The 13407-nt window shown below is 41.1% G+C and overlaps 1 protein-coding gene across 2 annotated transcripts in view; it reads right to left on the bottom strand.

The window, feature by feature from the left end:
- phlpp2 (PH domain and leucine rich repeat protein phosphatase 2) overlaps nucleotides 1–13407 on the bottom strand; it is a 36248-nt gene that overhangs the window by 10585 nt on the left and 12256 nt on the right. For both annotated transcript variants that reach the window (XM_040011623.1, XM_040011622.1), the window contains exons 4-8: nucleotides 10567–10757; nucleotides 9382–9507; nucleotides 5490–5644; nucleotides 3019–3165; nucleotides 2367–2597 (exon numbers count right to left, since the gene is read on the bottom strand). In XM_040011623.1, coding sequence (XP_039867557.1) covers nucleotides 2367–2597; nucleotides 3019–3165; nucleotides 5490–5644; nucleotides 9382–9507; nucleotides 10567–10757 — 850 coding nt within the window. The remainder of the gene's footprint in view (nucleotides 1–2366; nucleotides 2598–3018; nucleotides 3166–5489; nucleotides 5645–9381; nucleotides 9508–10566; nucleotides 10758–13407) is intronic.

The following is a 13407-nucleotide window of genomic DNA, read 5'->3' as shown; positions in this document are numbered from 1 at the left end:
TCCATATTCTTTTTATTTTTTTTATTCCTCTGGACTTTGTGTTTTCTTGTTTTTGCTTTTGGTCAATAAAGGCTCATTTTATTTTCTGCCTCGTCAGGCTCTGCATCTTGCAGTCAGGTCCTCTCTTTGCCGTCCCTCCATATGACACATTGTTTATTTGTGAACTGCTTAGAGGCTGGCATATACAGAGTGGAACAATGTCAGGATAATCAATTCAGGACACTGTCAGAAGTTTCCCTTACTCACATACTACAGTATATCACACAGCAGGAGATAGTTTACTTCAAATGCATCCTGCTGGAAATGAACTGCGCTTCCAGGATAGAGCACGCAGGAGGTAGGACACATGACACCCACTCACTCGCTTAAATTTATTGGACAATTTCCTGTGCTATCCTCACGCAGGCTCAGTCAGCCATGTGATAGGGAGCTGGCAGGTTAAAGGCCACTTAATGTCAGATCCAACTATGTTGATGATTTGCGTTCTCACATTCACAGTACAGGTACAGTGTCATGAAAAGTACCCCCCCCCCCCCCTTCCTTATTGCTTAGTTTTTTAATATTTGCCACACCTACATGTTTCAGATCATCAAACAAATTGTAATATCAGATAAACATAACCCAAGTAAATACAAAGTGCAGGTTTTGAATTAAGATTTCAGATATTAAGGGGGAAAAAACTATCCAAACCTACCTCACCCTCTGTGAAAAGTAACAAGCACTGAATCATGAATTAAGTGTGATTAACATGATTTTTTCAAAAGATTTTTCTTCAATAGAGTGATTTCTTGATTTCAGACTTCCTGTCTGAGAAGTAGTAGCCTAAAACACCTTAAAAAGCAACATATCATACCATGATGTAAAAATACAGCTTAGATACAAGTCAGTGACATTTATCAGTCTGGAATGTGCTTTAAAGCCATTTTTAAGGGTTTGGGATTCCAGTGAACCACAGTAAGAGCGATTATCCACAAATAGAGAAAACTTGAAAGAGAGATAAACCTTTTCAGGAGTGGCCGGCCTACCAAAATTTGCATATCGACGACCCATCCAGGTGGTCACGAAAGAGACGGAAACAACATCCACAGAACTGCAGGTGGCACTTGCCTCGGTTAAGGTCAGAGTCCACGCTTAAACAATAAGAAAGGGACTGGGCAAAACTGCCACCTAAAAACTACACAAAGATTCGGTCTTTGGTCTCACATTTGTCAAAAAACATCTTGATGATCCCCAAGACGTTTGGGAAAATATTCTGTGAACTAACGAGAGAAAAGTGGAACTTTTTGGAAGGTTTGAGTCCCGTTACATTTGGCATAAAACTTCTCACAGTGTAACCAGATGGGTTACAGGTACTCTAATCTGTGTGTTTGTCCTCCTCTATCCTATCTACCCTACTAGATTAACCACCATGCCACAACAGGATTTTATAAAAAAAGAACATCATACCAACAGTGAAACATGGTGGTGGTTGCAACTCTAACTCCGAATGACTCAAAAAAAAGAAAGAAAATCAAGTCAAAGTCTGTTTGAGATCATTTAAATGTGATTGAGATGCTTTTACAGGACCGTAAAAAGGCCGGCTGTGATCAAAAAGCCTTCAGTGTGGCTGAATTAAAACAATTCTGCAAAGAAGAGTGGACCAAAATTCCTGTACAGCAATATGAAAGATTAATTGCCACCTACTGCAAATCCTTGGCTGCAGTTCTTGCTGCCAAGAGTGGCACAACCAGTTATTAGGTTTAGGGGGCAATTAGTGTTTCACATAAGGTCAAGTAGGTTTGTTTGGCTTGTTTCCCCTAATAACGAAAATCTTAATTTAAAAACTACATTTTGCATTTACTCGGGTTACATTTGTGTATTAATGAAATATGACACGTGTGCAAAAAAACTAAGAAATCAGGGAGGGAGCAAATATTTTCTTCAGGGCACTGCACGTCTAAAAACGTTTTGTGCTGCAGTGCAGTGAAAAGTGCAATTCTGGACAGGTCCCTGGTGTTAAATTGGACACTGCATTTATTCAGAGGAAATGTGCCATCTATGAACATTTGTTAAATAAATAGGTAAGGCTTAGGTGAATGCAGCCCTGGCTGAAGTTCAGGACATTTAATGGAGAAAGAGACAAAAGAGGAACTTGTAGCTAATTGGCAGCACAGAATTATTCTCCACCTGCCACCTCTCTTCGTAGGCACTGAAAGAATGACAGTCATTGGTAGGATCCTTTTAAATATTATATCCTGATCCAGCATTATTCTATTCAATAACATAAGGCTGAGCAGAAGACCAAGCAGAGAAGGATAAGACAGAGTGAGATGAGTCAAAGGGAAGCGCAGATGCTGAGAGCTGTTTGTTCCTCACTGGCCTCTTACCGGAGGTCAATGTTTTTCAGGTGGCTCATTCTGACCAGAGTGCACAAATCCAGACTCTCCACTCTGTTCCCAGCCATAGCCAGCTTGTCAACTACACTCAATCTCTCCAGCACAGCAGGGACGTGAGAGAAGCTGTTAAAGGAAAGCCCCAGGCTGTTGAGCTGAAACAGGCCACCCATCTCATCAGGCAGGGAGCTGAGGTGGTTTCCATCCAAAGACAGCGTCTGCAGGCTAAGAGAAGAAAGGGACAAAACAGACCTTTGCTTTCTTTTACTTTAGAGAGCGGACAAAATATCTGCTCACAACAATTTGTATTTGTATCCATTATCTACTGCACAGCGTCCTAGGAAATGCTGCATGATTTAGCTTTATTTTATCAGAGTGCATAACAAAATGTTCTGTCCTTTTCAACTCCCTTATTCCCTCATTATGTGTATAGTGGATTAAAAGTACAAACCACAATGGCGACTGGCAAAAAATAATTATTGCATCCTTTTCGAAAAATGTAATTTAATGCGCCTTTTATTTATTTTGCAACTCTGGCATCTAACTGACATTTCTAACATCTTTTGTCTGTGCTGCTATCAACTGATATCTCAACAAAGTGTACCTATGCAATGTACGCACTGTGTGCAATTGACGTGTGCCAAACCTTTGAAGGTTGCCTATCTGTAGAGGGATGGCGTGGAGACTGTTACAGGAGAGGTTGAGCTCAGTTAGGGTGAGGATCTCGCACACACACTCGGGGAACACACCCAGACGGTTATGAGATAAGTTCAGGCTCTTCAGCTGAGAAAACCTGACAAAAGAAAAAACTGAATGTGAAGTCTACGGACTCACTTTGTTTACGATCTACATTATCTGCATTTGCAAAAAAAAAAAAAAAATAGTATATCAGGAATGAACACCACCAAGACCATCAAACTGTGTTTGAATTCACCACTGTCATGCATCACAGACATACTGCTCTCAAAAAAGTTTAAACTGGTCGATATAAAAAAGAACACAGATGGGCTTTATGTCTGGAACAAAACATTAATCAAATCATGCAAGTTAAAGTACGAGAGGTAAATGTTTATTTGTGGTTCTGCTTTTGTCATTGTTGTTGCCTTCAGTGGATGACTGGTTCAGCACACTGTGGTGAAAGAGCAGTAAAAATAGTTTAAATCCATGTTGTCCACTCTCCAGCAGAGGCTGAACAGCACTTCTCAATAGTCGGGTGAACATTGTTGGACGTGTGCTGCACGGTAGGAGTTCTGTAATATTTTGTAATGCTGCTTCAGGCTTCACCATGTTATGCCTGTTTCAGGCAACAAAGAACAGTATTCATAACTGATAGGAGTGATTTAAATACACACACACATATGTATTTAAATCACTCCTATCACTTCCCTTTTATTAACAGTTGATATCTCAGTTTAGAGTGGCCAGGCCTGCTTTGCATACAACACAGTAAATGTGATTTTCATTTCTCTCTTCATGTGCATTTGTTGATTAAAACATATAATGACCACCCTGTGGTCACAACTAGAAATTCCAAAAAGAACATCATCAATATGAGCACATCTGCGTCACATCTGTGACACATGTGATACACAAAGTTATATCTTGATTACTAATTTTCACCTCCATTTTGCACCCCAGATGCTGGGAGTGTTGTCATGAGTCACAACACTATTCACATGTAATATTCTTCTCCTTCTTCTTTCGGCTGCAGCCTTTAAGGCTTGCTACAGCAGATCATCTAGCGCTATCTCACCTTATCCCTAGCGTCCTCTCCTATCGCACCAACCCTCTGAATGTCCTTCTTCACTACATTCATGAACTTCCTCTGTGCTCTTCTGCTTTTCCTCCTGCCTGGCAGCTCCTTCTTCAGTTTCCTTCGTCCAGTGTATCCACTATCCATCCTCTGCACATGTCCAAACAATCTCAGGATTGACTCTTTTATCTTCAAACTTTTTAACCTAAGCTTTCTCTCTGATTAATTCGTTTCCAATCTCTGCCATCTTCAACTCCACCTCCATCTGTGCAACGGTTTCTAAACTGTATATCACAGCAGGTGTCACTACGGCGTTGTACATCATCCTTTTCACTCTTGCTACTATCCTTCTGTCACTAATCACATCTGACGCTCGTCTCCACCCACTCCACCCTGCCTGCATTTACTTCTTTTCCTCTCTTCTGTACTGTCCATAGCTTTGGATCTTTGACCCCATCTCTCTCACACATGTATTCTGTCTTGTGTCTATTGACCTCTTCTCTCCAGAGCTTAACTCCACCTCTCCAGGCTCTCTTCCACCTGCTCTCTGCAGTTACGTCTGCGAACATCATAGTCCACAGAGACTCCTGCCTGACCTCATCTGTCAGCCTGTCCACCACAATTGCTTATTCTAAAGACAACATTAAGAAGAGCAGTGAAAGAGAAACCAGTCTTCTTAGTAAGCTGCAGAAAAGAATCTTTTTATAACAGCATGCATTCAGTACACTAACACCCATTCAACCAGGCATTCAACAGAAACTAAAGCGGGTTGAGTCACAATTTATAGCAATGTGCTAATGACCTCAGCTTGTTTAAACAGGCTCAGCTCCAAGGAGCAAGGACATACAACTAAATTCATGCCCTATGTAATGAAAGCCACACATACGGAGCCACAGATATGACATAAATGAGTGGGGATCATTAAATGTGTGATAACAAAGAGATGTGCAACATATGCTCACAGTAACACTGAAACAGCAGACTAACTGGAAAATAACTAGAATGAAAAACAGTAGTAATCAATGAATTATTATTAAAAATTTAAAAAATACTATCAAATAAAGAACATAATTAGTGAACAAACAACAAAATATTTTGTGATATTATTAAATAACTAATTTCCATCCTAAAAAGTAACGAAGTGACGGCGACTGTCAAGTTTAAAAGGTTTGACTGATAAAAGCTTTCCAAAGCCCCGGCCATCAAAATAACAAGCACTGGGGATTCATTGCAGTGGCCAAGGCATAGTTCAGCGAGACAGATACTTAGCACCATACGGATATGATAGCGTGCTCTCCAGCCACAGGACGATGTAATACCATCTCTTTCTTGCAAAGATGTTTCATTTGATTTCATGTGGTTACCTGGGGAGGTTGAGCAGGCCTCCAGGTCCCTGCAGGCTCATGAAGTTGTGTCGCAAGTTGAGATGGGTAATGTCCTGACTGTAAAACAGATATTCAGGCACTGCTTCCAGACTGTAGCAGGACAAGTCCACTAGGCTTACTGTCTGAGACACCACCTAAACACACATGCAGACACAAGCAGACTGAGTTAACACAGAGTTACAATTCATGTACCTAAAGCATCACTCTTACATGCAAACTTGGCTATGTCAAATATTTTTACATTAAAATAAGCATGACATGGTGCAACCACAGCTACAACTGTCAGGCAACATTTCTAAAAATGAGAGCTACGAGCTCACATCTGATGATTCATTTTAGAACAACATATTAGCTATGTGTTTGTCGTCTATTTAAAAGTCAACGGTCAAGTAGTGAGTTGTGCTCAGCTTTATGATATATGACAAAAACTGAGTTCCACTGACTTCCGTATCGGCACTACCGAGCTGCCTCATCAAGAATTAACTCAGATAGTTTCCCACATTCCAGTACAAGAAGTTTCTAGGAAAGCAACAGTTAAAACAGTAACAGAATAACCAGTTAAAGTCTGATCTTATTAACCAAAAGCATGATGATTTGCAGTATGTTAGGTACAGCTTATGCATTGGATGTCAAAATGTCTTTATATCATGGGGCAAACACAGCCCACAGACCAGTGAAACTCCCCCTTCTGTCACTGTACAGATGTTTAACTGCAAATTTAATCCTAGGGTTATCTTAGTATTAAAAAAGTCACGTAATTACAACAGCATGTCGTTTTTCTACACAATAGGAAGACACTGCTGTAGTAAATGAAGAAAGTAACCTGTCAGCATGACTGTTTGGGCTTTAACTATAAGAAATAATTGTGAATAATTACAGAAAAGTTCTGGGAGCTCGATGCCGAGACTGTCCTGTAGGTTCTATAAAACTTAGCAAAAAATGTCAGTTTCTGTTTTTTTCTTTCTAACTTTGGACACACTGTAATAAAAACAAACAAATTTAAAAAAGAGAAAAAAACAACAACTTTTCTGTCATTTAAATCTTTTCCATTACTTATCTATTACTTAATTGGTGTAATATAAATGTCCATGGGGGAGGTCTGGGGGACATTTTCCAAAGCAATTCAGATACTGGTGCCCAGGCCTTACAATTGACACCTCTGGCTTATGCTGTCTATATAACAGCCCTGTCTTAAAGCTTACCATCATCATGGTTGTCTTTCTTTTCTTTTTCTTTTTTTCAGGAAACTGATCGTCATGCGTGTGTGTGTGAGGTTTGAGTTTGTTCTTGATTCTTTACTCGTTCCTTTAAATTTATGAAGTGTTTATATTCAAGTTTTGTAATAGTTAGCCCTGAAATTTGCATTCTCTAGTGCATCCGAGTTTGTTATTTCTATTTCTTCATTATGTGAGTGCCCCTTTCATGCCCAGTCTGTCCCAGTCTTGTCTCTGTGTTTTGTTATCCTTTCTGTCTCCCCGGTCACATTCCCGTGTCTGTCTGATCTCACTGCGTTTTGTCTGCATTCCCTGTCTTGTCTAATTAATACTTGTCTATAGTCCTGTCCCCGTGTTTATCCCTTACTGTTAATGTCTGATTATGTGTCCTAGTCTGAGTCTTAGTGTGTGTTTCTTCCTGTTTTATTTTGATAGACGGTTCAGGTTTGCCTTCCCTGTCTCGTTAGTTATGATTCAGTTCAGCTATGTTCCCATGTGCGTCCACTTCTCTGAATCACCCTCCTCTGTACACATTGTTTGCTTCTCCCTCATTGTAGGTGAAATCTTCTGCCTGTCAGTTCACATTATGTCCTGTTATTGTTTAGTTTTGTATTTGCCTTTTTTGCAACGAAGCTCTGATTTTGAGTTTAGTTCCATTTGCTGACTCCTACATTCTACCTGCTCACATGACAGTGATTTTATAGAGTTGCTGATGCCTTGTGATCCTGTCCAGTTTGCAGTGCTGTTGTGAAACTTTTTCCACATAAATTTTAAGCACCAGGGAGGGTGTGATTGCATCTAGAGTTGGGATTTTACTGCTGTTTGTCACTGGATATTTTTTTCCTCACAGACCTGGGAGACTATAGTTTACATGCTGGCCATCAGTCCAGGCTATGTAGCAGTGCTAAGTCAGTCTACTCTGACAATCATCTCCCCCATTAGCTCCAGAGCTGCACACTGTGCAGCTACGCAGAAAATGGGATGGCTGCTCAGTCAAGCATGGCATCACGTCACTGGCTGATAAAGACGAAACTGCTCTTCTCCCACAAAACAACTCGCAGGACAGACGCCCTCTGTTCCTTCAAAAAAAAAAAAAAATCAGTGATGCGACACTGAGATCGAATTGGAAGGTCGGGACAGATTTTGCTGTTTTAAATTATTTGCTTTGTAATTCAACACTGAAATGATGAAACACAGCAAAGATATGTCAGTTTAGGTATGATGGGTAGTTCAGTCCTTAATCAACGTGACACAAAATTTCCTGCAAAGCTGAGAAACTGGAGCACTTGGGCCACTAGCACAGCCGATCACAGCTTGAGTTACAACATCACAGTTTAATATTTCATTGAGATTCTGTAAAATGTGTTAATGGCATCTATAAAAGTAAAAGCCATTTCTTGAGAAAGTCAGTCAGGCTGGACTTGATTAAAATCTCCACAGAGTGACTAAAAGTGCATTTTAGCTGCTATGTTATCAGTTTTGATACTTCATTTGATATATATACATACATACATACATACATACATACATAAAGCCTGGAGGGCTATTGCTTAAGACGATTTGTAAAAAATTAGAAGAAAGTCTGTCTCTTTGGAACCAAAATATAAAGAAATGTTCTTCAAATAGCTAAACGCTCAACAATCGAAGTGCCTAACATGATGTGAGTTTCTTTTGCAGCAATTAACATCTGACAAACACTGAATTTTCATTGTTAATGTGATTGTTGTAAAATGCAACTCGTCTATGTTGCTTTTTTTTTTTTTACAGTCTGACTTCCAAGATATCCAGAAGTGCTAATTAAGAAAGCACAAATGCACTCCCTGACTGTTAGCCTCGTACACAGACACAGGCTTCTGATTTAAGCGATGTAGCATAAACGTCGGCCCAAATCCACCAAAAACCTTCATCGGCCATCAACTGCAGTCTCCATAGAAACCTCTAGTCTAATACTCAGCTAAAATACAGTTCGCTAACAGGCTCGTCTAACCCAGTAATCCATACCACCGTGAAAGAAAGAGATCTTGGACTTAGCATGAATCTGCAGCTAATTGGATTTTCTTTATTTCTGTTGGCTTTCTCCTTCGATGGCTAATTGTATGCTGGCTCAGCCTCTGTGGAGGCTCTCACAGAGGCTGTTCAGCTCCAAGAAGGAGCCGCAGCACAACAGACATTAATTAGGATATTAGAGACAAAGCAATCTGCGCAGTGCAGAGACAATGATTTTCTTTTAGAAGAGCTCTTAGAAGTCTCTGAAAGGCCCATAGATTTATTGTATATCACACAAATACAAAAATACATTCATTTCACATCATCTGACTCACAGACATTCTGATTTAAGTAAAAAAAAAACAAAACACAGGAGATAATTAATCTGTATTTCAAGAGTGGGACCACCTCCATACACGCCCCTTCCGGTTCTATATATCTACATATGACCCCCCCTTTCCCCATTTGTTCTCATTTTCATGTCCCACCCTCCCTCTCCTCTGCAAGGCCCGCCAGTCCCATCTGAGGTCTTCCCCAAACGCAGCCTAAATTCATGTTCACGCCATCTGCCATTACCTACTAGAAATGCCGTCAAACCTAAAGTGAGGATGTGGTCCCAGCTAGTGAATGTTTAATGTACAGATAGTGAGACGCGCTCGCCTTTGACTTACCTTTGACGCCTGCCGGTGCCATCGCTGATAGTCTGCAAGTGTGTCAAAGTTGACAAAGTATGTCTGGGCCTGAGACCCGGCTGAGCTGAACATCAGACAGTGCTGCCTCCGCTTCACCTCCTCCACCTCGACACAAAGACAACACAGAGATGAGATCAGGAACACTGAACAGACAGATTTAATTTGTGGTGATTTTGTGTTTGTTTCTCTTAGTGTGGTTTTGTCTGCTACATTCAGTGATTCTGATTTTGACATTTCCAAAAAAAAAACCTTAGATAACATGTTTAAATCTGGTCAACTTGGATAAAACATTAGCTGGAGGCCACAAAGACTGCAGCGATAGCGCAAAAACATTTAACTCTGTATTTCTGTGACACTATTGGACTCATTCAGCACAACTGGAAAAAGAAAATAAAAAGAAAACCTCGGATACACATTACCCACAATGCAACTCCAAGAGCAACACTGATTCTGCTATGCTAGTAGAGAATTCATTCAAGATCTAAAACTTGCCAATGTGGAAGTCCTTTAAATCTTGCATTCCTTCTAATGGCCAACAGGGGGAGATACTAAGATTTCCAAATTATGCCTGGTTGTGTAGAGGCTTATAGGAAAATGACCCTTTTTCGCTCACTTGATGCCAACCTCAGGAAAAACTGTTTTTTTTTCTGGTGAGTTTAGGGTCTTAGCGTCCATAACAAAGACATTATTAAAAGTTCAGAAGGAATACACAGTAGCAGGTGTGTGACTGAAAAGTGTGCAGTGTCCTTCGGTTTTTTGAGCCGAGCCACCACTCGCTCTACATTTTCAGTTTCAAACCACCAAGCTGCCAACTGATGATTTCCGTCTTTTATATACAGTCTATGGTTTCACGTGGAGATACAGAGTGTGCCACTGAAGTTTTATCAGCTCAAACACAAACACACAGATTTTTTATGTATTTTGCGCTTTAGTGTGCAGCTTTGCTAATCTTTGAGTAAGAGGAGCTTGCATTCTCTGTTGGCTGAGAACTTTTCATGACACGGTTCTGCAGGCATGTCATCTTTTTAACTTTATCCAGACGACCAACCCAGCTGTGTTGTTGAAGAGTGTTATGGCACAGCTTGGAGCATGTCCTCCGCCCTGGAGAAAGTGAAAGCTTACCACCCTTTCAGGCTGTCCAAGCTCTAAACCCTGAACTCTCACCTTTCCCCCCACCAGGGGCAGGATGTGCATCTTCCCGGTGAGGCTGTCTTTCACAGAGGCCACGATCAAACAGGTGCCACAGAGAATGACCTGCCGCTCGGCCCACTTGTGCAGCTGAGTCTTTCCCTTCCTGACGCTGAACACGCCTTTCAGCAAGGTCCGCTCCTGCTGGTCCGCATTCACTGGACGCTCTGGGAGAGAAAGCCCACGCACAGATGTTAGTGCAAATCTGCAGCAATCGATCTAATGCAAATAAACCCAAAGCCACTGCTGAGATAAGCAAATTGAGCTAATTAATTGCAAATGTTTTGCAGTTACACATTAGACAAAGGTTCCAGAAAATGAAGTCACATAAGTACTCGAAGGTCATTATGATATCACCTGTCCGTTAGTCAGCTCCACAGTATAGCTATTCCAAGAAATGGTCTTACATCAGTGCTTAGTATGGACACTGCCCTGTTATCTCATATGCTATTTGTACATCTGGGTAGCTCTTACTGAAAAATAATTCATTTGTTCTTCCACTAATCAGAAGAGAGTTTAAACTTTAAAGTCCATTATTAAGTATCTATTAAGTTAAAGCCATATTAGAGCTCTTCTGTTCAGCTCAGTTGGAAAGGTTTCTCTCTACTCCCTGCTGCCAACCCAACATATAAGAGGCATCAGTCATATTGATGAATGAGTCAGGGTTTTGTCACATTTAACTCCACTCTGCTCAGTTTAATTATGCCAAGTTGCACTACAGGTAGTCTTAGCTGGCCATTGCTGAAGGATACATCAGACAGCAGTGCTGCCGTCTCTGCCAAGTACACTCAGGTTAATAGCAGGTCAAACAAGCACAGAGGAGACACTGCCTCAGCCTCCTGTCCTCTGTTGTTAAATTTTCCTCGAACCAACTTATGCTGCCTCCCACTCGGAGGCTCTCGTTGGCAATCTGCTTTCGCTCTCTCTCGCTCTCGCTTCACGTCTAACTTGTTTTCATTCTCCACCTCCCCTTCCGCTTCACAAGGGCATCTAAACGAAATGAGAGCCCCCTCATGTTTTTCTTCGCCAAGGAAAACTGATAATGAACAAGCCAAGTGCTTCTGACAACAAATTGGCTCGCTGGCAGATCAATAGCAGCTCCTGATCCTTGGGTGTCCCTCACTCAGAGAGAAAATTAGAGACACAAAAACCTCACGGGGTCGATGACGGGTACAATGGAGGTATCTAAAAGGGGGAAAACAGCTGGACTGTAGATAAGTGCTTTTTCTTGCCGCCTGTGGCAGGAAACTGTCGAGTCACGCTCTGCTTTAGTTACTCTGTGTTCCCAGAGCTTCAGATTAAAACTCGCAATTAAGAAAAACATCATCCCTCTGCAGTGCACAAATCAGCTCGATACAAACTGACACAGACCGACAGGATGCCCTCACAGCCTTCGCAGCACATCACCAGAAACAACCACGCTCTATATCCGGCTTTGTTAAGGCCCATTTGTGGTAATTTCATGGCAAACCTTTATAAGAGCACCGCATGCAGGATGGTAACACATACGCCCATCTCTAGTAAAAGACAGAATTCCAAAACAGCCCTAAAACCAGGAAAATGTGGTTTCATCCCTGATAATATTGTCACCCCCTCACCATTTTCTTGTGTATCATCACATTTTTTTCCCCAAATCAAATTTTTCTCAGTAACACTAATCATCTGACAAAGAATTATAATTATCTGTGGATCTGTGTGAGAATCATCGTGCTTGCTCGCTGCAAGAGCACATTGGGCTTACAAAGGAAAATCAAAGTGCCTTGATTAAATTAGTTAACTGCGGGAGTTATCAATGAGAAAAGCGCCCAAATTATGAATACAAATGTGCGCATTCATGGTGCGAGCGTGCAGGTGTCCAGGCATACAAAGTCACGGCACTGTCCAAACGCAATATAAAACATCTCCTAGCCATAAAGAGCCAACTTCTAAAATAAAAGAAACACACATGCTATCCCCAAAGGTCTGCGGGGCGATCAGTTGCTAAGGAAACAGGTTGTTCAAAATCAAAGTGTGAGTATGTAAGCCCTTATGATGTCTCCCTCCAAATCAATCCCATCCCTCTCACGACAAAAATGCTGACCGTTTCCCCGTGGCTCCAGAGGGGGTGGATGACACGGTCGTAACATGTTGCGCAACACTGTTTTCTCAAGGAGCAGGGCTGCAGACAGCTGCCTTCAAACTAATCATCAACCGGTGTCAAACGTCCTCCGGGTGGGAGGCTGCCAAACCTCAGGGACAAGTGACAGACCAGAGAGTGGAATGTGTGATTTCTCAGAAGTGTGGCTGAGACCTTCGCACAGCAAATTTAGTGACATCTCACTTCAGATCCAATATGGAAAAGTGTTATATATGCATATAGAAAAGTTGCCAATACGCACAACATTAACACTAACTCTAAATTCTTTAAGGAATACGTTTATATCACAGTATGCCAAGCCCGATGAGTAAAGAGTCAAATTAATTTTCCACTGAAAAGTAAAAATGGATAGATAAACAAAGGAATGAGGTGACAAACAGAAAGGAACAAAAGGGGAAGTGAGAGACACGAATGTATAATATAGAAGGTGATTTGATTATTAAAAGAATATATATGGAAACAAGAGAGGAAGTCTAGAACGATCCAGAGAGCTATTTGGGGAAAACTGAAGCCAGTATGCACTTACAAGCCACTTAATTAGGTACACCTTTTCAACTGCTCATTAAAAATCTCTAAACAGCAATGCAGTGGATTTACAGCTGCAGACATGATCAACACGACCTGTGAAGTCTAAACTTATCATCAGAATGGGGAAGAAAGGTAATTTAAGTAACTTTGAA

The sequence above is a fragment of the Simochromis diagramma genome, unplaced genomic scaffold (genome assembly GCF_900408965.1).
Source record: "Simochromis diagramma unplaced genomic scaffold, fSimDia1.1 OVJJ01000603.1, whole genome shotgun sequence".
Classification (NCBI taxonomy): domain Eukaryota; kingdom Metazoa; phylum Chordata; class Actinopteri; order Cichliformes; family Cichlidae; genus Simochromis; species Simochromis diagramma.
The sequence above is the reverse complement of the archived record's forward strand: the minus strand, read 5'-3'. Positions and strand labels throughout refer to the sequence as shown.